We start from the raw sequence: 23,860 nt of genomic DNA, 5'->3' as shown, positions 1-23,860 counted from the left end.
TTTCCCAACGACAAATATTAAGCTAAAAAAACTCCTGTTCTTCCTCGAACAATGGTATTAGATTTGCAGTTTTCTAATCTTTGGAACCTCTCAAAAATGCAGGGAATTCTGATAGATTACAACCTTTACACCAATACCCCTGCAGCCACTTCCTTTAAGACCCTAGGATGCAGGCCATCAGGTCTAGTTTTAAGTTCCTCCTTCTCCAATATCTCCTTGGAAACTACTGTTGTTGATATGTTTCAGAGGGCTCTACTATGAAGACTGATCCAAAACATTATTTAAAAATCTGTTCCAATTATTAATTCCCACTGTCATCCACTAAAGGATGAAGGTTTACTTTAGCTACTTTCTTCCATTTTATATATCTGTAGACATTCCTACTATCTGTTTTTATATTATTTGCTAGTTTACTCTCATATACTATCTTCCCCCTCTTCATATACTTTAGCCACCATTTGCTGGTTTCTAAACATTTCCCAATCCTCTGGCACATCACAAGTCTTCACAAAGTTTCTTTCAATTTGATACCATCCTTAACTTCCTTAGTTTGAAGGTTCATTCTTTTCACAGAAGTAGAAATTCTTCACAGGAATATAGCTTTGCTGGGATTTATAAACTATCTCCTGAAACGCCTGCCACTGCTGCTCTGCTGCCTTCCCCTTTAATCCATTTTTCCACCATTATTGTCAACTCTGTTCTCATACCATTGTGTTTGCCTTTCTTAAATTTTTGTCAGAAATAGAAAAATTGAGGGGATAGATTCAAGCACACTCAAACCTGTAGAAATAACATAAGTCACAGATTTAAGGTTACAAAATACTGAATGCAGTCAAAGGTTTACATAAATTTAAAGGTTTTTCCCCCTATTAATTAAAGAGAAATAAGATGTACAAATACCAAATACATTTAAAACAGGGCCAGGGATTGCTGGTTCTAGTTTCTTGTTCCTTTAACTCATTTCTGGGTTTACTCAACTTTTCTTGAAACCAAAGACCATGAATTTTAATTTGGCAAATATGGCTCAAAAATTAAAAACACAAAATAAAAAGCCCTTGAGGAAGAAATGTATATTTTTTCAATACTTTTTTGTAACAAAAAATGGACAAAAAGATTTGCTTAACAAAATCCTTTCAAACTTCCTCAAATGTTTTGGGCTTCAAACTTAATGTTAATATTCACGGAGTCTAAGTCTACTTGTGATAGAAGTGCTGGTTGCAATTAAACACAGGAAGGATATTGAAAACTTCCTAAAAGCATGATAACCACCAACAGAAGAAGTAAACGAAAAAGCATAATTGAAACCACATCCAAAACCCACATCCTTATTATTTACCAGTAGCATCCAAAGGACATTGTTGAGTTGCAAAAAGCACAAGGGTCTTGACTTTTAAAACTTGAAATCATCCAGCTCCAAAACATGAAAGAAACACATCTGTCTAAGGTTAAAAGTTTAAAGGATGCCTACAACACTAAAGCAATGTTCCTCATAGAAACTCAAACAACTCAATTATTCAACAATGTTAGCAGAACTAAAATAATCTATTCCTTAGGCTCTTAACAAAAACTTGCGCTTATATAACACCTTTCATGATCTCTGCAAATGAAGTATTTTTGAAGAGTAGCACCATTGAAATAGAGGAAATACAGCCACCCATTGGCAAACATATCCTTTCTGAAGTGTGATGTCTGCAACTGGACTCAAGGGGCAAATGATTGGATTGAATGGCCCCCTTGCAAAAAAATTTCTATGACTCTACAAAACTCTTTCTAAAGCCCAACCAATTACTTATAATTTCCTTTCTTGGAATTATCATTCCAAGGTAACTTCTGAACTTGTGTCCTTCAATATAGTTTACTGGTTGATAAATTTGGTTGTTACTTCACAGAATCTATTTTTTATGGTGTTTATGTGTAAGAATATCTTAAGTCAGCACAATTCTACTACCACTTAAGTCTTACATAGGAATAGTTGCTTAGTTACACTGTAGTAAATGAACCAAATTCGGTTACTTCAAGCATTTTATGACCAACAATCTCATTCTTCCTGATAGTCTCCCTTAACCGAAAGATATTATAAAAAGCAACAAACTGAAAGCCAGAACCAAATCCAACTTTAACAAGGCATGTTGACATTGTGAAATCAAACAACTAGTTTTGACATTAAACTACTTACAATTAAGTTCTCTTTCTGCTCAATTTTATTGCAAAATTAAATGATCACACTACATTAAAGATACAAAAAAGTGAAAGACTTGCATTTATACAGTATATCTTTCATACCTAGGGAAATATCAAACATTTTACAATTAATTTAAGTCACCAATGCAACATACAGCAGGGTCCCATGATAAGATTACTATGCCATAAACTATTTTGGTCAACAGAACCTCTTATATTCACCCAAGAAGGCATGGAGTCATACAGCACAGAAATAGGCCCTTCAGTCTACTGTGTCAATGCCATCATACTAATCCCATTGACCAGCACTTAGTCAGTAACCTATTAGGCCTTGGCAATTCAAGTGTTCATCCAGATGATTTTTAAATGTTGTGAGTACCTACACCACCTTCTTAGACATTGATTACAGCCACCCTCCAGATGAAAAAAATTCTTCCTCACATCCTCTCTATGCCTCTTACTGCTCAAGTTAGCCTATGCCCTCTGCTCTGCCATGGGGAGAAAAGTTTCTTACTATTTACCTTATCTATACGTTTCATTTGTGTATGTCCCTATCACATTCCCCCTCACCACCACTCACCGCCACCCCCCTCCCCAACCACTCAGCCTCCTCTGCTCCAAGAAAAACAAACCTGCTTATCTAGTCTCCCTTCATTACTGAAACACTCCATCCCAGTCAACATTCTGGTGAATCTCCTCTGCACCCTTTCCAATGCAATAACGTCCTTCCTGTAGCGAGGTGACCAGGACTACACAATATTCCAGCAGTGGCCTCACCAATATTTTATAAAGTTATATCAAGACCTCCCTTTAGTTAAACTCTTTGTCCCAGCTAATGAATGCAAGCATCTCGTACGCTTTAGTTACCATCTTATCTATCTGTGCTGCCACTATAAGGGATCTTTGTACTTGTACACTAAGGTACTTTTGTTCCTTAATACCTCCTGGAGTCCTACCATTCCTGGTATATGTCTTATCGTTCTTTGACCCCCACCCTCACCAAAATGCATCACCTCACAACTACTTGGATTAAATTCCATCTGCCATTGCCCTGCTCAACTTATTGGCTGATCAATGTCATTCTGTGGCCTAAACTACCCTCCCCTCAATCAACACCACCACGAATGTTCATATCAGCTGCAAACTTAGTAATTTTACCTCCTGCACTGACATCCAAGTTAATGTATATAATACACAGAAAAGGTCTGACCACAATGTCTTTCTCTTTATTGAATTAAGTTGCGAAATATTCATTTAAGAGTTTGCCCACATCCTCTGGCTCCATGCAGAGATTGCTGCTTTCATCGCTAATCAGCCCCATCCTTCCCTATTTATCCTCTTACTCTTAATTATTCTTATAAAATGTCTTGGGATTTTCCTTAATCTTACCTGCTAGTGATATTTTATGGCCCTTCTTTGCCTTCCCAATATCTTTTCTAAGCATCCACCTAATATTCCACACTCCTGAAAAGGTTCCCTGGTTTCAGGGGGAGGGGAATGATGGTTCACTGTTTCATCCAAAAGATGAGCACCTTAGGACTGCACTGGTGTCATTTTAGATTAAGAGCTCATTTAAGGGCTTCAATTCTGCCAGCGTGTCTTTACCTTGATTATGAATTGTCTTGAGGAAAGTGGCTTGCATCCTGGACATTCTAAGTTATCCTACAACTATTTATTGGATAGATATTCTGCAACTATTTAATTAATAGCAACTCACAGCTGTGAAGAACCTATTGGTCACTAGGGATGTGCAAACAATTAATTATACTTCCTTTTTTTTATTATACATTTTTTTGATTTAACACGGGCTTTTACTAAGGCTTAGAGATGAAAATCATAGATTCCTGCTCCTGTGGCACCCTTCCTAGTCTACAGGCTTTTTATCCAATGGCGTACATCAATACCAGTTATTGGTTAAACAGCAGGAGGCAACGGCGGAAACTTTATATTAAGCTGTACTGAAATAAGACTAGTATTTCATGTTAGCAAAGACATAAATACAGGATGCACTGATGCCCAACTAAACCAAAGCTATTTCCACATAGAAGAATGTTTGAATATTAAATCCTCCTGAGACATATGGCTTCCCGAGGTCCCTGCTGGAATGTTAATGGTGCGAACAGTCAACATTTTATAACACAAGATCTTTGTACAGAAATTATTTTCTTGACATACCTGGGATGAAAGCAAATTGCAGTCAATATATAGACCTCTTCCAGTCTTCTCTCTCTGTAGCAGCCCTGCCATTATAGCTCCATGACTGTATAAACCTGTAGCTAGGTCTGTCATGGCTACTCCAGGCCTAACAGGGTCACCATCCTAATGAGAAAGGCAGAAATAAATTGGAAGTATTTAAGACAAATGCTCATGTTAACAAGAACGGTGACACAAGAGAGACTGCAGATGCTGGAAATCTGGAGCAACATACATGAAGTGCTGGACTGATGAAAGGTCTCGCTCCGAAACGTCGACTGTTCATTTCCCTTCGCAGATGCTGCCTGACCTGCTGAGCTCCTCCAGCATTTTGTGTGTGTTGTTCATGTCAATAAGGCCCGTGTAAATCCTAATACCTCTCTGAAGTCAGTATCCTTTCTCTGATTACGCCATGTGTTCATGAGTGTGTGGACATGAATGAATGCGATGTGCATTTATGGGCTTGTTTGTGTCTCCTCACCTTTCTGGATTTTCCATATTTGATTGGTGTCCTTTCTGAGTACTTACTTACTTGCTTATTACAACACAGATGGAGGCTATTTGACCAGATTCCAGCTGGTTACCAACAGGCAATCCTACCAGTCTCATTCCCCCACCTTATTTCTCTGCAGTGCTGAAAATCATTCCTTTTCACATGCCCATCAACTTCCTTTTGATTTTCTTGACATTTACCTACAGTAAGGGATAGTTTAAAGGTGCCAATTAACCTACTTAGGAGGAAACCAGTGTACCTGCCGGAAACCCAAATACTCATGGGGAGAACATGCAAACTGCCCACAGAAAGCGCCTGGGGTCAGGATTGAACCCATGTCACTGGAGTTGTCAGGCAACAGTCTCAACTGCTCCACCACTGTGCTGCCCAATTACTGAATAGAGAACCTGATACTAAAAAAAGATTTTGATTCAACTATCAGAAGAATTCCCTTGTTAACACTACTTCAAATTATGCAATGCCTACATTTTATGATTCGTAGGTTAAATTAAAGTGATGGTATACATTTCATCTTTAGAAAAAAATATCACAAATTTCATTTCTTGTGTCCAAACTTTCTATGATCTCTCCTTATCCAGATCCTGCTGTCATCATCAATTTTGTACCTGGTGTAAGGAATGAGGCAACGAGAATTATTTAAAGCTTTCACAATGCCTGACAACATAGGTCAGGTAAATATTAAGATATTGGACTATTGAAAGTTCTACACCAAAACTTCTCATGGTTTGATGACCCACAATGAGCTGATGTTTCTGTTGTAATCTGAGCAAGCACTTTCACTTTGTATTTCACCACTGAGTCTGCTTGGCAGCTGTGCCCTTTTCATTTCAATCTTTTACAGTAGCACAGAAGAAGAGATGTTATTGGATCCTAATCAATGTAGATCCCATGGGATTATTTGTGTCCTTTTCAAAACATGTTTGATATGTTGATTTAAAGGGGATTATTTGAGAAATGGATATCCCTTACTTAATTTTCTGTTCAGTTTATTGACGCTGAGTTTTACCTCTTTTTCATTGAATGTTGTATTATTTACTTTTTTTTTGGGAATTAATTGACAAATCAGAAAGTTTAAAGAAGGCATTTTTTTTGTTAAAAAGCACGACGATGCTGGAGGAACTCAGCAGGCCAGGCAGCATCCGTGGAGAAAAGCAGGCATTCAACTTCCTGTAGCCAGGAAGTGCTTCACTAAGCAAATGATTAAGATCTGGAACGGAGTGCACTGAGTGTAATTGGTCATAAACTATGGTTTAATTTATTATACCATTGAAAGTTCAGCACCAAAGCTTGTCACCAAGCAGCAATGCCGCTGCCTAATTATCACTTTATCAAAAAAAGGGGGGAATTAGCCTTCATTATTGTATAACCTTTTAAAGGAAATCTCAAAATTAACCCTTAACTATCATTCCTAACAGACAACACCAGCTAATTCCATCAAACAGACATTAAAAAGGAAGGTCAACTGTAACACGAAGAGGTAAAAATGGCTGGAAATTACCCAAGACTGAGTAAATGGGAAAAAATAACAAAAATGGTTCCAAGCGCAAACTGGAGGAACAGCGCCTCATTTTCCGTCTTGGAACCTTGCAGCCTAACGGCATGAATATTGAATTCTCCCACTTTAGGTAATCCCCCCCCCACTTCCCCCCACCCCCCCCCCCCCCCCCACCGTGCTTCTTCTCTTCTTCCTTTTCCTAGCTTTTTATTTCCTTTCTCTCCTTACCTTTGACCCATCCCCCAGTGGATCTGCTCTCCCCTCCTCCCCCGCACCTGCCTATCACTGTCTCTTACCTGCATCTACCTATCACCACCTGTGCCCACCCCGCCTCCCCTCTTTTGTCCACCTATCACTGCTCTGCTGTTCTCTCCTATATATCGGGCTTCCCCTTTTCCTATCTTCAGTCCTGAAGAAGGGTCCTGACCCGAAACATTGACCACCTGCTTTTCTCCATAGATGCTGCCTGGCCTGCTGAGTTTTTTTTAAATTTTATTTACAGTGTGGTAACAGGCCCTTCCGGCCCAACGAGTCCGCGCTGCCCATTTTAAACCCCAAATTAACCTACCCGTACATCTTTACAATGTGGGAGGAAACCGCAGCACCCGGCGGAAACCCACGCAGACACGGGAGAACGTACAAACTCTTTACAGACAGTGATGGGAATCGAACCCCGATCGCTGGTGCTGTAATAGCGTTACGCTAACTGCTACGCTACCGTGCCGCCTCCTCCAGCATCATCGTGTTTTTCAACAAAAATGCCTTCTTTAAACTTTCTGATTTGTCAATTAATTCCCAAAAAAATAAAGAATACAACATTCAATGAAAAAGAGGTAAAACTCAGCGTCAATAAACTGAACAGAAAATTAAGTAAGGGATATCCATTTCTCAAATAATCCCCTTTAAATCAACATATCAAACATGTTTTTAAAAGGACACGAATAATCCCATGGGATCTATATTGATTAGGATCCAATAACATCTCTTTTTCTGTGCTACTGTAAAAGATTGAAATGAAAAGGGCACAGCTGCCAAGCAGACTCAGTGATGAAATACAAAGTGAAAGTGCTTGCTCAGGTTACAACAGAAACATTAGCTCATTGTGGGTCATCAAACCATGAGAAGTTTTGGTGCAGAACTTTCAATAGTCCAATATCTTAAACCATGGTTTATGACCAATTACACCACTTGCTCCAGATTGATCACTGGTCACTGGCTACTGGTCTTAAATTTAATATTCACCTGATCTGTTGTCAGGCACTGTGAGAGGCTTAAATATAATTTTTGTTGCCCCACTCTATACATCTCACTCCATTTTTTTCTGCAGTCAAGATGGTTACTTTATTGAAACAGAAAATGGTCCAATTATCCTAGACCACGGAATAGTGAGGCAAACTCTTTTAGCTGCTGTACTGAAGTGACAACAAGGCACAAGAAATCTTAGAAACAGAGAAAACCTACAGCACAATTCAGGCCCTTTGGCCCACAAAGCTGTGCCGAACATGTCCCTACCTTAGAAAATACTAGGCTTACCCACAGCCCTCTATTTTTCTAAGCTCCATGTACCTATCCAAAAGTCTCTTAAAAGACCCTATCGTATCCGCCTCTACCACCGTTGCCGGCAGCCCAGTCCACCCTGCCTTACAAGATAGCAAGCATTTATGTGCACTAAATGACATAAATTAATTAGATAACATTACTGATTGCACGTATACTCTCTTTCACGTAGCTTCACAAAATGTTTCCAGATCTTCCATGCAAATGTTGCACTCATGTATGAGCTACTTGGTGAGACACGTTGACATTCAAGGTAGTTTGGATACAATTCAGTTTGCGCCTTTCAGATGCAGGCCTTTGCTGCGATTGTTTCAGTGGAACGCCAGGTTTGAGGCCACTGAATCTGCCACTTGGAAAAGCATACAGGCCCACATTAAGCTGTAAACTTACCCCTTTGTTTTTCAGTCGTTTCCCCCCTTACCACCATACCTCAGCTTGACTGTGATGCTACATCACCCACACCAAGGCTCTGCCCCTAACATCCCGTCCTACTTGTGCTCCATCAGTGGATGAAACACCTTTGTGCATATTAAATGCATAGAGCGTGTTGCATTCCACGCAAAGCCTTGTATGAAAATAAATTCTGTAGTGCTGAGCACACCCACAAAACATGCATTAGCTTGCTGCCCTTTCTCTGTTTAATGCACCTCTCCCAATGTAGGATATTTTCAAGACCAGGATGTATTAAAGTTGGTATTTGGGCATCACTAATTGTAGGATTGAAATCAGCCTGTCAGGGCTCCTCATTTTAACCTGTATGCCACCTTGCATTTGGTAACAAAATTGTTCTGTATTTAATTAAATTTCAGTAATGTGAATTTTATGCAAAACATTGCTTGAAATCTTCCCTTTGGTTATGTTAGGACATACTTAAAACAATTATAAAAGTCATTATATTTAAAGATCAGGTATTTTATCCATAATTAACACTGCAATGAAACATTTTGGCACGCTACAATTTTTTAAGAATGTGAAAATGACATCAAGATATCTGTAAAAAATCAGAATCAGGTTTATTATCACTCTTATATGAAGTGAAATTTGTTGTTTTGTGGCAGCTGTACCATGCAAAAGCATAAAAATCTATAAATTACAAAATAAATAAACTGTGAAAAAAAGGAACCATAGAACCATACAGCACAAAACAGGCCCTTCGGCCCACCGTGTCATGCCGTCCATCAGACCACCCTCACACCACCTAACCCCTTCCTCCCGCATATCCCTCTATCTCACGTTCCTCCATATGCCTATCCAACAAGATCTTGAACCTGTTCAATGTATCTGCCTCCACCACCACCCCAGGCAGTGCATTCCATGCACCAACCACTCTCTGGGTGAAAAACCTCCCTCTGACATCTCCCCTGAACCTCCCACCCATAACCTTAAAGCCATGACCTCTCGTCTTGAGCATTGGTGCCCTGGGAAGGAGGCGCTGACTGTCTACTCTATCTATTCCTCTCAATATTTTATATACCTCTATCATGTCTCCTCTCATCCTCCTCCTTTCCAGTGAATAAAGCCCTAGTCATCCTCCTCCTTTCCAGTGAATAAGGTAGTGTCTGTATCAATCTTGATACTTCCATTGGTTTGCTAAGGTATATAACAAGAGATGGCCAACCTCTGCACAATTCTAATCTGTCTTATTCTTTATTTGCTTTGGTGTATTTTCTCTGCTTTCCTACTCCTTCCCCTTCTTGCTTCTCATTCTTTCTACTTACGCTGCATTTTGCCTTATTATCACTTTCTCTTGCTGTCCTGGGACTTGGAGCTCCAAAAGGAGAGGAAAGAGTAACACCGAGGACCATGAAGTTGAGAAAGATGGGAATAAGGCAGAAAAGCAAACCAAAACTCCGCATTTGGTGAAGGCAAATCACCTACTTCTTAATTCAGGTTCATTGCATACAACCTCCTTCCACACTCACTGTCATACAATCCACAGAGAGGACAAACTGAAAGGAGAGTTTGACAAAAAAAAAGAGAACAAAGAAGTAGAGGCAACAGCAGAAATGCAGCAGAGGAGGGCAGCTTAAAAATAAACTGGTAGTATAACTGGATGCACGAGAGATATCTCCAAAATGTACACCTTTGTGCTTTTAAAATGTGCAGCACTACCTCAGCAATGGAAACAAAATATACTTTTAAAAAAACTGGGTCAAAAATAAAATAATTCTCATATCTACAGGTTGTCAGAAATATTGTCCAACAGGAAGAGCAGATTAAATCTGGTCTATAAGTGAGCTGTCCTTGGATGGATCACAGTAGAGCTTTCCTGCATACAAGAACAGGAAGGTTTAATCAGCAACAGTGTTCAAGATCTTTGGGTAACACCATTGAGCACCGCCAGCTGTTTATATAATTGTGCACGTGCTTGAGCTGGTGAGCCAAGGAACACAGAGATAAGGTTGGGAAAATTAAGCCTGTAGGTTACCAGGACAATCAGAAAAAGTAAAGATCATCCCAGTCATTTAGCATACTCTTGTGGTTCAAATCCGTGTACAGGTTCATTCTCCTGACATGGTATTGTCCACATTGAATCAAAATGCCCCAACCTACGAAGGGAAGCATGCCATATGCCTTCTTTACCATCCTATCTACCTGTGTTGCCACTTTCAGGGAACTAAGATAAGACGTCTTTATTAGTCACATGTATATCGAAACACACAGTGAAATGCATCTTTTTGTGTAGAGTGTTCTGGGGGCAGCCCGCAAGTGTCGCCACGCTTCCGGCACCAACACAGCGTGCCCACAACTTCCTAACCCGTATGTCTTTGGAATGTGGGAGGAAACCGGAGCACCCGGAGGAAACCCACACAGACACAGGGAGAATGTACAAACTCCTTACACACAGCGGCCGGAATTGAACCTGGGTCGCTGGCGCTGTAAAGCGTTACGCTAACTGTTACACTACCGTGTCTCCCAAAGTCCTTCTCTGTTCATCAACATTTCTTCATGCCCTACCATTCACTCATTATTGTATATGGTCTTTTTCTATTTCAATGGCTACTGCAAACACTTTGAGTGGTTTGTTGACAGTTCCTCTTCATCTGCAAATGGGCTTTCATAAATAAAGAACTCACATTTATAAAGAACCTTATAATGTAATGACATACCAAAGCACTTCACAGCACATAACATGCAACTACCATTGTTATTTAGGAAAATCTGGCAACAAGGTCCTAAACACAGATGAGATTTTACTTTATTTAGTTAATCTTTGGTTCTGTCAATGGAGAAAAAAATATTGGCCAAGGGTCAGAAATCTGCTCTTGTTCAGAAAGCACCGTGAGATTCATTAAATCAACACTGTCTAAAAGGAACTGCTGACTGGCTATGCATTTGACTGAGGTGACAACACTTTTCCTGCATGCAAGATATTTAGTAGAAAGTGTCTTGCACAAATTCACAATAAAGGCAAAAGCATTTTACACATGTCTATTTACTGAATAAACATTTATCGCCATAGGTATCAAAAATGACTAAGAAGCACACACATTTGCTTTTGGTCTTAATACCTTAACAAATGCATAAGTAGATTAAGTGCACATGCCTATACCATATGAATATGAGTGTGGTATCTCATAATAGTAAGAAAGCTTAGCATCTCTGCTCCTTTTTTGGAATCACACAAATCCAAAATGTTTCCAACTTGTAAGTGAAAATGTCACTGAGTAACATGATGCTTTACAATAAAGAGAGTCATAGGCGTACTTCAAGAATAATTTAGAACATAGAACACTACAGCACGGTACAGGCCCTTCAGCCCACAATGTTGTGCTGACATTTTATCCTGCTCTAATAGACTTTGTTTTTCCTGTAATTATATTTAAATCCACACATGCGAATTCTAAACCATGGAACAAGTTAGGATCTGCTCGATATAATATTGGATATTAATAGCCACGTGGGAATTTTACATCAATTATTATTGTGGAATGTTGTCAGGCATGGCTCAGACTCTCATCCTGAAATCAGAAGATTGATCTCAACCTTTAGTGGCTTGAACTCATAATTTAAGCATACGGTTGAGTACAGTTTTGCGAACATTCAGATGGGATGTTAAATCAAGGCTCTGACCACCTTCATGACCTTTTTGTTCCCGAAGAGGCAGGAAGTTCTTGCAGAGTTCTGGTCAATATTTCTCCTTCAAACAATACCTAAAAGAGATGATCTGCTCATTTATTTCAGTGCTTGTGGGATCTTGCTGTAGGTAAATTGCCTGTCATATTTCCTGAAAGAGTAAGTACCCTTTTAAAACATATTTAGCTGATTATGAAGTACTTCGGTATATCCTGAGGTTGATAAAAAGACACTGAAAATCCACATTTTTCTTTAACTCCTTTTCACTGATAGCTTGCAGGATTATATTGTAGTGCTCAAACTCTAAATGCCTCATGTGTTTTTCATCATTCCATCTGAACAGTTTGCTGGAATAATGTTTTTCCAATTAAATAACATACAGGTCTTCCTCAAGCTTAATCTAACTCACAATTACTCACTCCCTAAAAATGGTTTGATTTCCCTCCCCCAATCCTTTGTTGACAAGTTCATAATGGTGCTAATTTTGAAGTAAAAATATCAGTAGGTTGTCAGCACCGCTGTTGAAGTGTAAATGGCACAGCAACTTCTGGTGACAGTTAAATGCAGAGATGAAGAAATTGTAGTTTTGGTTGCCTGCTTCTTGAGAAGCTCTGCCTCACCAATATCTCACCCAGCATCTTGGTGGTAGAACTTGCAGGACAACGTGAAGGCAGTATACTTGCATGTAGCCCACTAAACCCTACAGTGAACATAAAAACCTGTCCATTTCAGTCTATGAATTTTAATAGCCTTATAAATTTAATTACTGCCAAGCATCCTCACAGGCACTGAAAAATGAGGAACTGATTTTTAGTGCACTGTGAGCCACAAGGAGCAAGAGTGCTTTTCCTTATATTACTTAAGTGATCATCTCTCATAATAGGCCAACCACTTCCAGCTAAAAAAAATGGCTCGGTATCCCATTCCATCTGATTGTCATATTCATTTCCCCTAACTACACCCACCAGCAAGTTTGCCACCACCCCCCCCCCCCCAACAAATGTCTGGTCTAGTGCCCCTCACTCCACAACCTTTCTAGATTGCTGCAGACAATCTCCTACAGTCACAGGTCAGCTTTTTTAACCACCAGCCACTAACAAATCTGAGAGAGCTCCTCCACTTAAAACTGGACAGAGCTTTGGGTTCCCAGACCACCTCCTACCACAATTAAAGATAGTTCCATACTCTCTCCTTTCCCATAAATATCTAGCCAAATGAGGGCTGTAAAACTATAAAATAAACCTTTTGTGAATGGTATTGGTATTGGTTTATTATTGTCACTTGTACTGAGTTTCTTGTCATATAGCTAAAAAGCAAACTAAGTAAGTGGTATTATTTTGAACATAACCAATCAAGATTTGAATCAGCTTCTTGTTCCTTATTACAATTCTACACATAATATTCGTCAGCTGTCAACATGACGCAGGCAGAATCCAATAGCATGCAGTCAATGTTCTATTACATCCTGTACTATTACCGTCACAGTGCTGCTGAAACCCTTACCCTTGTATTTGCTGCCACCAGACTCAGCATCTCAAAGACTCTCTTAACTCCTGGTCAACATCAATTTCTCTAACTTGCGGTAACCCCTCACCTCTGTTTCCCCCCCCCCCATCCCCCCACCTTTGTTTTCCCTCATTCCTGTGGCCCCCTCACCCCTTCCCTTTCCCTCCCCTCACGACCTGCCCATCACCTCCCTTGCATTTCCCACTGGCTTCCCTTTATTCCATGGTCAACTGTCCTATCAAATTCCTTCTTCAGCTCTTTGCCTCTTCCACCTATCACCTCCCAGCTTCTTATATCACTCCCTTTCATCCCCCCCACCCCCACCCACCCAACTACCTTCCCCCCCTCACCTGGACTCGCCTATCCCCTGCCTGCGTGTACTCGTGCCCCTTCCCCCACCCTTTCATTCTGGCTTCTGCCCTCTTCCTTTCCAGTCCTGATGAAGGGTCTCGGCCCGAAACGTCGACTGTTTATTTCCCTCCATAGATGCTGCCTGACCCGCTGAGTTCCTCCAGCATTTTGTGTGTGTTGCTCCAGATTCCAGCATCTGCAGAATCTCTTGTGACTCAGCTTAACGTATCGATCTGAAGTTTACCATATACCTGCATTCCAAATGAAAGTCTTATTCACCTAAATTATTTTTCCCCTCCAATCTCAATTTAGTCATAGTAATCGCCCGACCCATTCAACCTCCTGCAGTCTCTCAAACAAACACATCTGCACAGACCTCTGGCTATTGTACCTTCATTCCGCATTAGATGACAGATCTTCAGCCATCTTGGCTTCCTGACTTGAGATGCTTTGTCTAAACTTTTTGCCTCATCACTTTTCCACTCTCCTTTAACACATCCTCTTTACAGCCACCAAAATTCTATTCCTGTCACTGTTTTTACCCCTATGGCACAGCCCTAAACTAGGGCAAAGGGGAACATCAGAAGGAGATTGAACTGGCAGGCTAGGGGAAGGAAGGAGCAGTCTCAATCTCAGTGATGTAAAGGACCTTAAGCTCCTCATACTTATTGCTGGAAATCATTGAGAGGGAAGAATAAGAAGTGCCTTAGGACATACTATACCAAAGGTCTTTGGGCGGTACGGTAGCATAGCGTTTAGCGTAACACTATTACAGTGCCAGAGACCTGGGTTCAATTCCCGCCGCTGCCTGTAAGGAGTTTGTACGTTCTCCCTGTGTCTGCGTGGGTTTCCTCCCACATTCCAAAGACGTATGGGTTAGGAGCTGTGGGCATGCTATGTTGGCGCCGGAAACATGGCGACACTTGAGGGCTGCCCCCAGCACATTCTTAGCAACACAAAAAGACAAATTTCACTGTGTATTTTGATGTACATGTGACTAATAAATAAATATCTTAATATCTTATCATGTTATGTAATCACGTCTCCTCAGTGTGATTTAGGTCAGGCTTCAAGAGATTTAAACTCAATGTTGCATGGTGCACCATTTAGTGGTTTTTACTGTGGGACCATTTTCAATGTTGTACCCTTTCACTCATTCACGTCACATGGGATGACCTCACAGAGCCTTGATTTACTCGGCTTTTCATTTGGTACCACATCAAAAGGATACGCGTGTACCTAGGGAACTTCTAGATAGAGCAAGCAATGCCAACGCCCTCAATACTTGGAATTCAAATATTTGAAGATGAAGACTCTCCCATTTTTAAAGCTTAGCTAACAATTCAAGAGTTGAAAAGACAACAAGTTGTTTTTCCAAAAAGGGTAACATTATTTTCAATTAAAAGTTCATCTGGTCACATTACAAGCGATCACCATTGTGCATTATTCAAACAACTTGCTGAGCCTTGTAAATCTGTTGTTTATTAGATAAGCTTTAAAAATGGAAGAATCTTCATCTTCAAACATTTCAATTCCACGTATTGGGGGCGTGGGCCTTGCTTGCTTGCCTGGGTGCATGCATGTCCTTTGATGTGGTACCAAATGAGAAGCCGAGTAAATCAAGGCTCTGTTTGTGAGATCATTCCATGTGACATGAATGAGTGAAAGGGTACAAATTTGAAAATGTTGCCACAGTTTTAACCTCTAAATGGTACACCTGAGAATGTCATGCCTGACTTGCTGATGAAAATAGAACCTACTTGGAAATATTATGAGGAATGTAAGTGACTGGCTATTCTCTAACTTTAGATAGTTATACCCAACTTGAGCATTGTGTGCTACTTTTCAAGAGATATTGAAGTAATGACTCAACAGACATTTAACATAAATCCCATTGGTATTAACAGCTGATTCCTAAATCTTGGCAATTCAGATATTTTCACTATTCCCACTGTGCCAAGTACAGATAAGGCCTTCTTCAGTCACTTCCTTGCAGCAATTTCCATCCACATGAACATCCCTCAGAACAAAGATTGGTGGCATTGTGGCAGAGTAGAAGGTTGCCAAAAGATACAGCGGTATAGAGATCAGTTTGAGCAGTATATAGATCAGAGCGGAGAAATGGCAGATGGAGCTTTGTCTGGGCAATTGTGAGGTGTTGCACTTTGGGAGATCAAATGTAAAGGGACTGTACACAGTTAATGACAGGACCCTTAAGAGCACTGATGTACAGAGGGATCTTAGGGTCCAAATCCAAAGCCCCGTGAAAGTGGCCACACAAGTTGATAGGGAGGTCAAGAGGCATATGCTTGCCTTATTAATCAGAGCATTGAGTTTAAGAGTCCGGAAGTTATGTTGCAGCATTATAAAACTCTGCTTACGCTGCATATGCAGTATTGCATTCATTTCTGGTTGGCCCATGAGAGGCTTTGGAGAGGGTGCAGAAGGGGTTTACCAGGATGCTGCCTGGATGTGCCAGGCACATCTCCTTACCAGGATGTGCTATAAGGAGAGGTTGGACAAACTTGGGTTGTTTTTTCTGGAGCGACGCAGGCTGAAGGGAGACCTGATAGAAGTTTATAAAATTATGAGAGGCATAGATAGAGTAGACAGCCAGTATCTTTCTCTCAGGGTCGAAATGTCTAATACTAAAGGCCATGCATTTAAAAGGTGAGGGGGGAAAGTTCAAAGGAGATGTGCGGATCAAGTTTTTTTTTACAGAGAGTGGTGGGTGCCTGGAATACGCTGTCAGGGGTGGTGGTGGAAGGAAACACGATAGAGGCATTTAAGAGGCTCTTAGATAGGCACATGAATATGCAGAGAATGGAGAGTTATGGACCATGTGCAGGTAAAAGGGATTAGGTGTCATTAGGTTAATTAGTTCGGCACAACATTGTGGACCGAAGAGCCTGTTCCTGTGCTGTTCTATCCCTCACCTTCAATGCGAGACCCTGCAAAAACTCTCTCATTTCACCTACAGCTAATCATCAAAATTTATTCTTTGAGCTTCCACTGAGAATAACATTTCCACAATTGCTACGGTGGACCACAACCAGAACACAATCAGTACCAATGGGATGAGTTCCTGCAAGGAGGTTTCAGAGAATTTGGGAAAGATTAAAAAACTGAGACCTCAAAGATAATCATCTCAAGATTACTCTCAGTGCCACATGCCACCATGTACAGAACTAGAAGGATAGAACAAACAAATGCAAGGCTGAAGAGATGGCACATGAAGGAAGGTTTGAAGTCTCTGAGGCCTTGGTACCGTTTCTGGGACTGGTGGGACCTTTATACATTGGATAGGTTACACCTCAGCACCACCAGGATCAAAATTCGCACAAGGGGTATTTGGTGAGGAATGTTTAGCTTCCCAGGGATGAGAATTTTAGAGGGAATTTAGGAAGGAATAAAGCAGGAAATGGAAGTTCTGATGAAGGGAAAAGTTAACCCTGTTGCTCTTTCCACAGATGCTGCCTGACCTGATGAGTGTTTCCAGCAGTTTTTTATATTTAAAACACCTAAACTCACACAGCATTCAAAACAATATAGATGAATTAGTGGCACAAATAGAAGTAAATGGTTATGATATATTAGCCACTAAAGAAATGTGACTACAGAATGAACATATCTAGAAGCTCAATGTTGAAGGATAATTGACATCTAGGAAGAACAGGCAAAAACAAAAAGGTGGCATGGCCCTATTAATAGAGGATGAGATCAACACAGTACTGAGAAATGATGGAGAATTAGAATCACTTTACATGAGCTGAAGGTCAACACATGGAATGTAAAAAGATGGTTTTCGAAATCGACATGGGGAACTGGTAAAAAGATTATTATAGGTCTGTAGTGTGCAAAAAGAATCGGCTAATTAATAAATCTAATTGTAAAGGCCCCATCAACATCTTATACAACTTCAACATAACATCCCAACTCCTGTACTCAGTGCCCTGATTTATGAAGACCAATGTACCAAAAGCTCTCTTTACGACCCTATCTACCTGTGACGCCACTTTCAAGGAATCATGGATCTGTATTCCCAGGTCTCTTTGTTCTACCACACACCTCAGTGCCCTACCATTCACTGTGTAAGTCTTACCCTGGTTTGTCCTCCCAAAGTGCATCACCTCACACTTGTCTGCATTAAATTCCATCTGCCATTTTCAGCCCATTTTCCCAGCTGGTCCAGATCACTTTGCAAGCTTTGACAACCTTCCTTGCTGTCCACTACGCCCCCAATCTTGGTGTCATCTGCAAATTTGCTGATCCAGTTTACCACATTATCATCTAAATCATTAACATAGATGATAAACAACAACAGACCCAGCACTGATCCCTGCGGCACATCACTAGTCACAGGCCTCCAGTCAGAGAGACAACCATCTACTACCACTCTCTGGCTTCTCCCACTAAGCCAACATTGAATCCAATTGACTACTTCATCCTGAATGTCAGGTACTGAAAGAAATTATATTTGTGAAAAGTAGTGCAGGAGAAGCTGTTGAGGCTCAAAGCCAAGAAATCTTGAACCCAATGACCTACATCCCATAGATTTAAAAGACATGAGATAACAGATGCATTTGTTATCACCTTTCAAAATTCTACTGATTCTGAAATGGTTCTAACAGTCTGGAAGATAGCAATTATCATCCCACTGTTTAAGAAATGAGGAAGAGAGAAGACAGGGAACTGCCAATCTGTAAGCCTAACATCAGTATAGTAAGAATATTGTACGTTATTTCCTATTAATACTCACACCCACATTTAGTTCACCTTTTTAGATGTTGCACAATATTATAATAAACTTTCTAGAAACAGGAGCATAGGAACTGGGAACCTGTTGAGTTGAAAGGGAGTGTGGGAATCGGGGCCCCACTGGTGAGTTAAAATGGAGCACACCACACGTCACCTGGTGAGGCAAATGTTGAACCATCAGCATTTCTGAATGCTCAGATAGTGGATTATCAGAGGTTTACTGTAGTAAGGAAAATGCTAGAATCTCTAAAGGATGTGCTTTCAAAAGACACTTAGAAAATAATAATAGGATTAGGTTTGCATGGATTGATGAATGGGAAATTGTGTTTGAATATTCTTTTGGAGTTATTTGAGAATTTGACAAATAGAATGGGCAAGAATAACCAGTGGATCAGGTGTATTTACCTTTGCAATAGGCTTTTGATAAGGTCCCACACAGGATAGTGGTTCACAAAGCCACATCACACAGAATTAGGGGTAACAGACACATCTGTTAATGATAGAAAACTTGGTGGGATTGTGAATAGAGTGGAGGACATAAAGAGGTTTCAAAGGGACACGGACAAGCTAGCTGCGTGGATGAGAACATGACAGATGAATATAATTTGGAAAGATGTGAGGTCATCCACTCTGTTGAATGAAACCACAAAGCAGAGTATTTTTTAAAATGCTGACAGATTGGAAAATGTTGATGATCAAAAGATCTAGGTGTCCTTGTACACAAGTCACTGAAAGCTAACATGCAGTTAAGAAGACTAGTGGTTTGTTGGCCATTATAATGAGAGGATTTGAGTACAGAAGTAAAGATGTCATAACGCAATTACATAGAGACATGGTGAGACCACATTTGGAGTACTGAATGCAACTTGGGTCTAGAAAAAAGAACATCCTTGCTGTGGAGGGAATGCAACTAAGATACACTAGACAGGTTCCTGGGATAGTAGATTTGTTGAATGAGGATTGAACAGGAGGCCTCTGTTCTCTGAAGATTTGAAGAATGCAAGGTGACCTTAATGAAACTTACAATTCTACAGGACCCGCCAGGTCGGATGCAGGGAGGAGCCTAAAAGTAAAAGGGTCCAAGTCTCAGAGTGAGAGGAAGGTCACACAAGAAGGTGGTGGTGATTCTTTAGTGTTCCATAACTTGGTGGGTTATGGGAGCTGAGAAAATGAATGGTTTCATTCAAAACAAACAAATAGGTTTCTGGATTTTAAGGGGATCATCGAATATGAAAGTAAAGTGGTGCTGAGTTAAAAGATCAGCCATGATGTTGATGAATGACAGATGAGGCCAAAGGAAGTCCCACTCCTGCTCCTTTTATGTGCCAATCTGCTTAACTACATCCATACCTCTACTTTTGATATCTTTGATCTCATTAAAATCATTATTCTCTCTGAGAGAGATAAAGCTGCTATAGCCTTCACTTCTTTCCCTTAAACAAAAAGGAAGTAAACGTGAATTTGTACAGAGGGGAAGTGGTTTAGTCATTCACCACGAAAGCTAGCTGGACCACATAAAGCATGATAATTTCCTACTTTCATCTGCCAAAACGGCATTCAGTTGCAGGGTCACTCTGAAATGAAAGGATAATTCATTTTTTTCTCTACTGCCGTGTGCTTAAACAGCCCTCCCTCCCCACCACCTCCAACAATGCACAAGAAGATTGTCTTCATTGTTATTAAAATCATTCAGCTGTCTCCGCTGCTTCCCTGACATAGCATAGCACACCAATCCTTCAATATTTCCCTCTGTCCTTGCCGTGAGCTTGAACCTTTCCCTAGTTCCTCTCCAATCAGTTCTTCATGCCTCTATTAACTCCTTGTCCATGACACTGACCCCAACCAAAATTCCACTCAGCTGCTACCACCAAATTCCTTTCCTGGCCCTCAGGTTGGCTGATATTTTTAGCAATTACTGATCGACTCTACATCATTCCTTTCCTCAAAAAAACAACCATTCATGAAGATAATGAGATAGAAGGCTACATATCCAAGTCCGTCAATGACACAATCCTTTCATGCAGCACATTCCAGATCATAACAACTGACTAGGTAAACAAGAAGTCCTTGCTCTCCTGTCGTTTTACCAGCATGACAAGCAGTGTAGAGGAAAGCATTAAATTACACAGAGATGTTACTAGATTAAGTGAATCAATAATACTGTGGCAAATCATAGCCAAACCATTAATTTTAGAGCTAATCAGCACATGGGAGTCAAAAGATATGAATTTGGGTAATTGGCAGAACAACAAGAAGGGAAAGAGATTGTTTACTCAGCCAGTTGCTATGATCTGGAATGCACTGCATGAAAGGGTTGTGCAAGCAGATTCGGTAGTAAATTTCAAAAGAGATGGATGATTTCTTGAAAGGAAAAATTTCAAAAGGATATTGGGAAAGGGCACGGGAGTAAGTAAAATTAGATAGTACTTTCAAAGAGCGGCAGAGTCACGATTAACTGAACGGCTGCCTTTTTGCACCACAACATTCTAATGTCCTAAAATTTAATATTACTACTGGTTACAATTATTCTTAAATTAACATTGAAAGACAAAGTAAAAAAGATTCTAGGAAAGTGGAAAATTAATCTTTAAAAAAAAGGCACCTCAACATGTATAAAAGTTTAGTTAGCAGAAAGTTCGGAAGAATGTAAAAGAAAACCAAAAAAATTAATGACATTTTTTTAAATGGGGTTGGAAAAAAGTGAACAACTGTGGTTTCATTAAAAGTCAAAAGATTAATTAAGGTCCACATTGAAGCTTTATCAAGGCACATTAGGTATGGCTGATGAACTAGGTAATTATGCTGCTTCATATTCCCTTTTACAGATGATGTGGCACTTTCTAAATATTATAGATGTGTAGTTAAATTTGCTTCAATAGATGTCAATATTAACATTTCCTCAGTTCAAATCAATGCACTTCAGAGCCTCAAAGAAATGGGAAGTCATAACTCATTGAGGTTTTGGTTGGCTCATAGGGACTGGAAGGTAGCTCACTTGGTCCCTTTATATAGAGATTCTGCAGTCTTTGACCTCACTCTCCCATTAATTCCCTCTTGCATTCATTCTGACAATCCCTCACCTATGGATTATGCAGGTCCCACTCCATCACTCCATTGATTATGCCAAGTCCAATAACCATTATCTCAGTGATATGGCCTTTCATGTTTCCATTCCTCTCATGGATTCTTTTGGCCTCATCATAGCCTGCCATTGACTTTAACATTACCAATTCTGTTCTCCCATTTACAGTTCCCAATCCCCCTTAATTTCCTAAGAAAGTAAAGACACTTGTGTGCTTTCCATATAATTGCATCTATGTGCTGGGCCCAGGACAGGTCATCCAATATATTAATGCCCGGGAATTTAAAGCTGCTGACCTTCTCCACCGCCGATCCCCCAATGTAGACTAGCGCATGTTCACCTTCCTTCCCCTTTCTGAAGTCAGCAACCAGCTCTTTAGTTTTGCCGATGATGAGCGAGAGGTTGTTGTTGCAGCACACTCACCCAGATGTCCTATCGTGCTCCACTAAGCTGACTCATCGCCACCTGTGATTCATCCAACAACAGTGGTGTCATCGGCGAATCTGTATATGGCATTGAAGCTGTGCTTAGCCACACAGTCGTGTGTGTATAGAGAGTAGAGCAGGGGACTAAACATGCAGCCATGTGGTGTGCCTGTGTTGATGATTAGCAAGGAAGAGATGTGGAAGTCGAGTATCCAATTGGACCCTATCTAAAGGATGGGCTAATTCAAATTTGTTATATATGAGGGGATAGAATTAATTCTATTGCAAAAGTACCTCAGAGGAAAAAATAATTATAATTTGATAAATTTAAGATATCTTTATCAGTCATATGTACATTGAAACACACAGTGAAATGCATCTCTTTTTGCGTAGAGTGTTCTGGGGGCAGCCCGCAAGTGTTGCCATGCTTCTGGCACCAACATAGCATGCCCACAACTTCCTAACCCGTATGTCTTTGGAACGTGGGAGGAAACCGGAGCACTCGGAGGAAACCCGCGCAGACACGGGGAGAACGTACAAACTCCTTACAGACAGCAGCCGGAATTGAACCCAGGTCGCTGGCGCTGTAATAGTGTTATGCTAACCACTACGCTACTGTGTCTGCTTCCTTGTTCCGAATTTGTTATTCCGAATAAAATTCTAAGTTCAAAACTAGAGCTTTGCACTCAAATAAGGGCAATTCCATAGTTATGAGGGGCAAGTTGCCTAAAGTAGATTAGAAAGTTAGATTAAAAGATATCATGTACATAAGCAGCGACAGACATTCAAAGAAATATTTGATAACTCTATGCAATTATACAAATGAGAAGTAAAGATGACGGAGTAAGTGGTCCATGTGAAATCAAGGATGACATTAGATCGAGAAAAGTTTATAAAGTTGTGAAGAATACCAGAAGGCCTCTAAAAAAATTATAAAGGGAAAGAATCAGTATTTGCAAATCAATAAGTGTTTACAAAAGAATTATTTTAAGAGCTTCATAACAAGGAAGAGAATGTGGTCTCTTGAAAGCTGAGAGGGGATCATTATTAATGGGGAACAAGGAAACAGCAAAGATATTAAACAGATATTTTATATTTGTCTTCACAGTGAAAGATACTGAAAGTTTACCAAACACTTTAGATAACCAGGGGAAAACTTAAAACAATCATCACTGGAGTATACATGCCAGGCAAACTAATGAGTAAATGGGTGACAAATCTCTTGGAGCTACTGGCACACATCCTAGTGTTCTAAAAGAGATACCTACTGAGATTTGTGTGGCAAATGATTATCCAAAATTCTTTGGATTCTGGTGGAACAGAAAATAGCAAATATGCTACCACGATTCAAGAAAGGAGGAAAGGAAGATGAGTGAAAATTGCAAAAAACAAGCCAGTCAGCCTAATGTCAGATATTAGGAAAATACTGGAATCTATTATCTAGTAAGGAATAACAGAGCACTTAGAAAGCATAATACAATTAAGCCAAGTTAATATGCTTTATGAAATTATTTGAAGTTCATTAATTCATTAAATATTCATTAAAGTTCTTTAGGAATGCAACTAAAGGTAGCTGAGAGAGAGCAAGTACATGTAATCTAATTGGATTTCCAAAAGGCATTCATAAGGTGAGGGACACAAGATTGCTGCATAGAATAAGGGATCATGAAATTGAGGGTAATTTACTATTATGGGTAGAGGACTGGCTAACAAACCAAAAA

At 40.1% G+C, this 23,860-nt stretch overlaps 1 protein-coding gene across 1 annotated transcript in view; it reads right to left on the bottom strand.

Moving 5' to 3' along the window:
* Positions 1-23,860, bottom strand: part of sugct (succinyl-CoA:glutarate-CoA transferase) — a 384,844-nt gene that overhangs the window by 299,434 nt on the left and 61,550 nt on the right. Inside the window, 1 exon segment of the mRNA XM_052022714.1 lies at positions 4,357-4,500. Within this exon segment, the coding sequence (XP_051878674.1) occupies positions 4,357-4,500 (144 nt within the window).

This window comes from Pristis pectinata, chromosome 9 (genome assembly GCF_009764475.1).
Source record: "Pristis pectinata isolate sPriPec2 chromosome 9, sPriPec2.1.pri, whole genome shotgun sequence".
In the NCBI taxonomy this organism is placed as follows: Eukaryota; Metazoa; Chordata; class Chondrichthyes; order Rhinopristiformes; family Pristidae; genus Pristis; species Pristis pectinata.
Note: the sequence above shows the minus strand (reverse complement) of the source record. Positions and strands in the feature narration are given on the sequence as shown.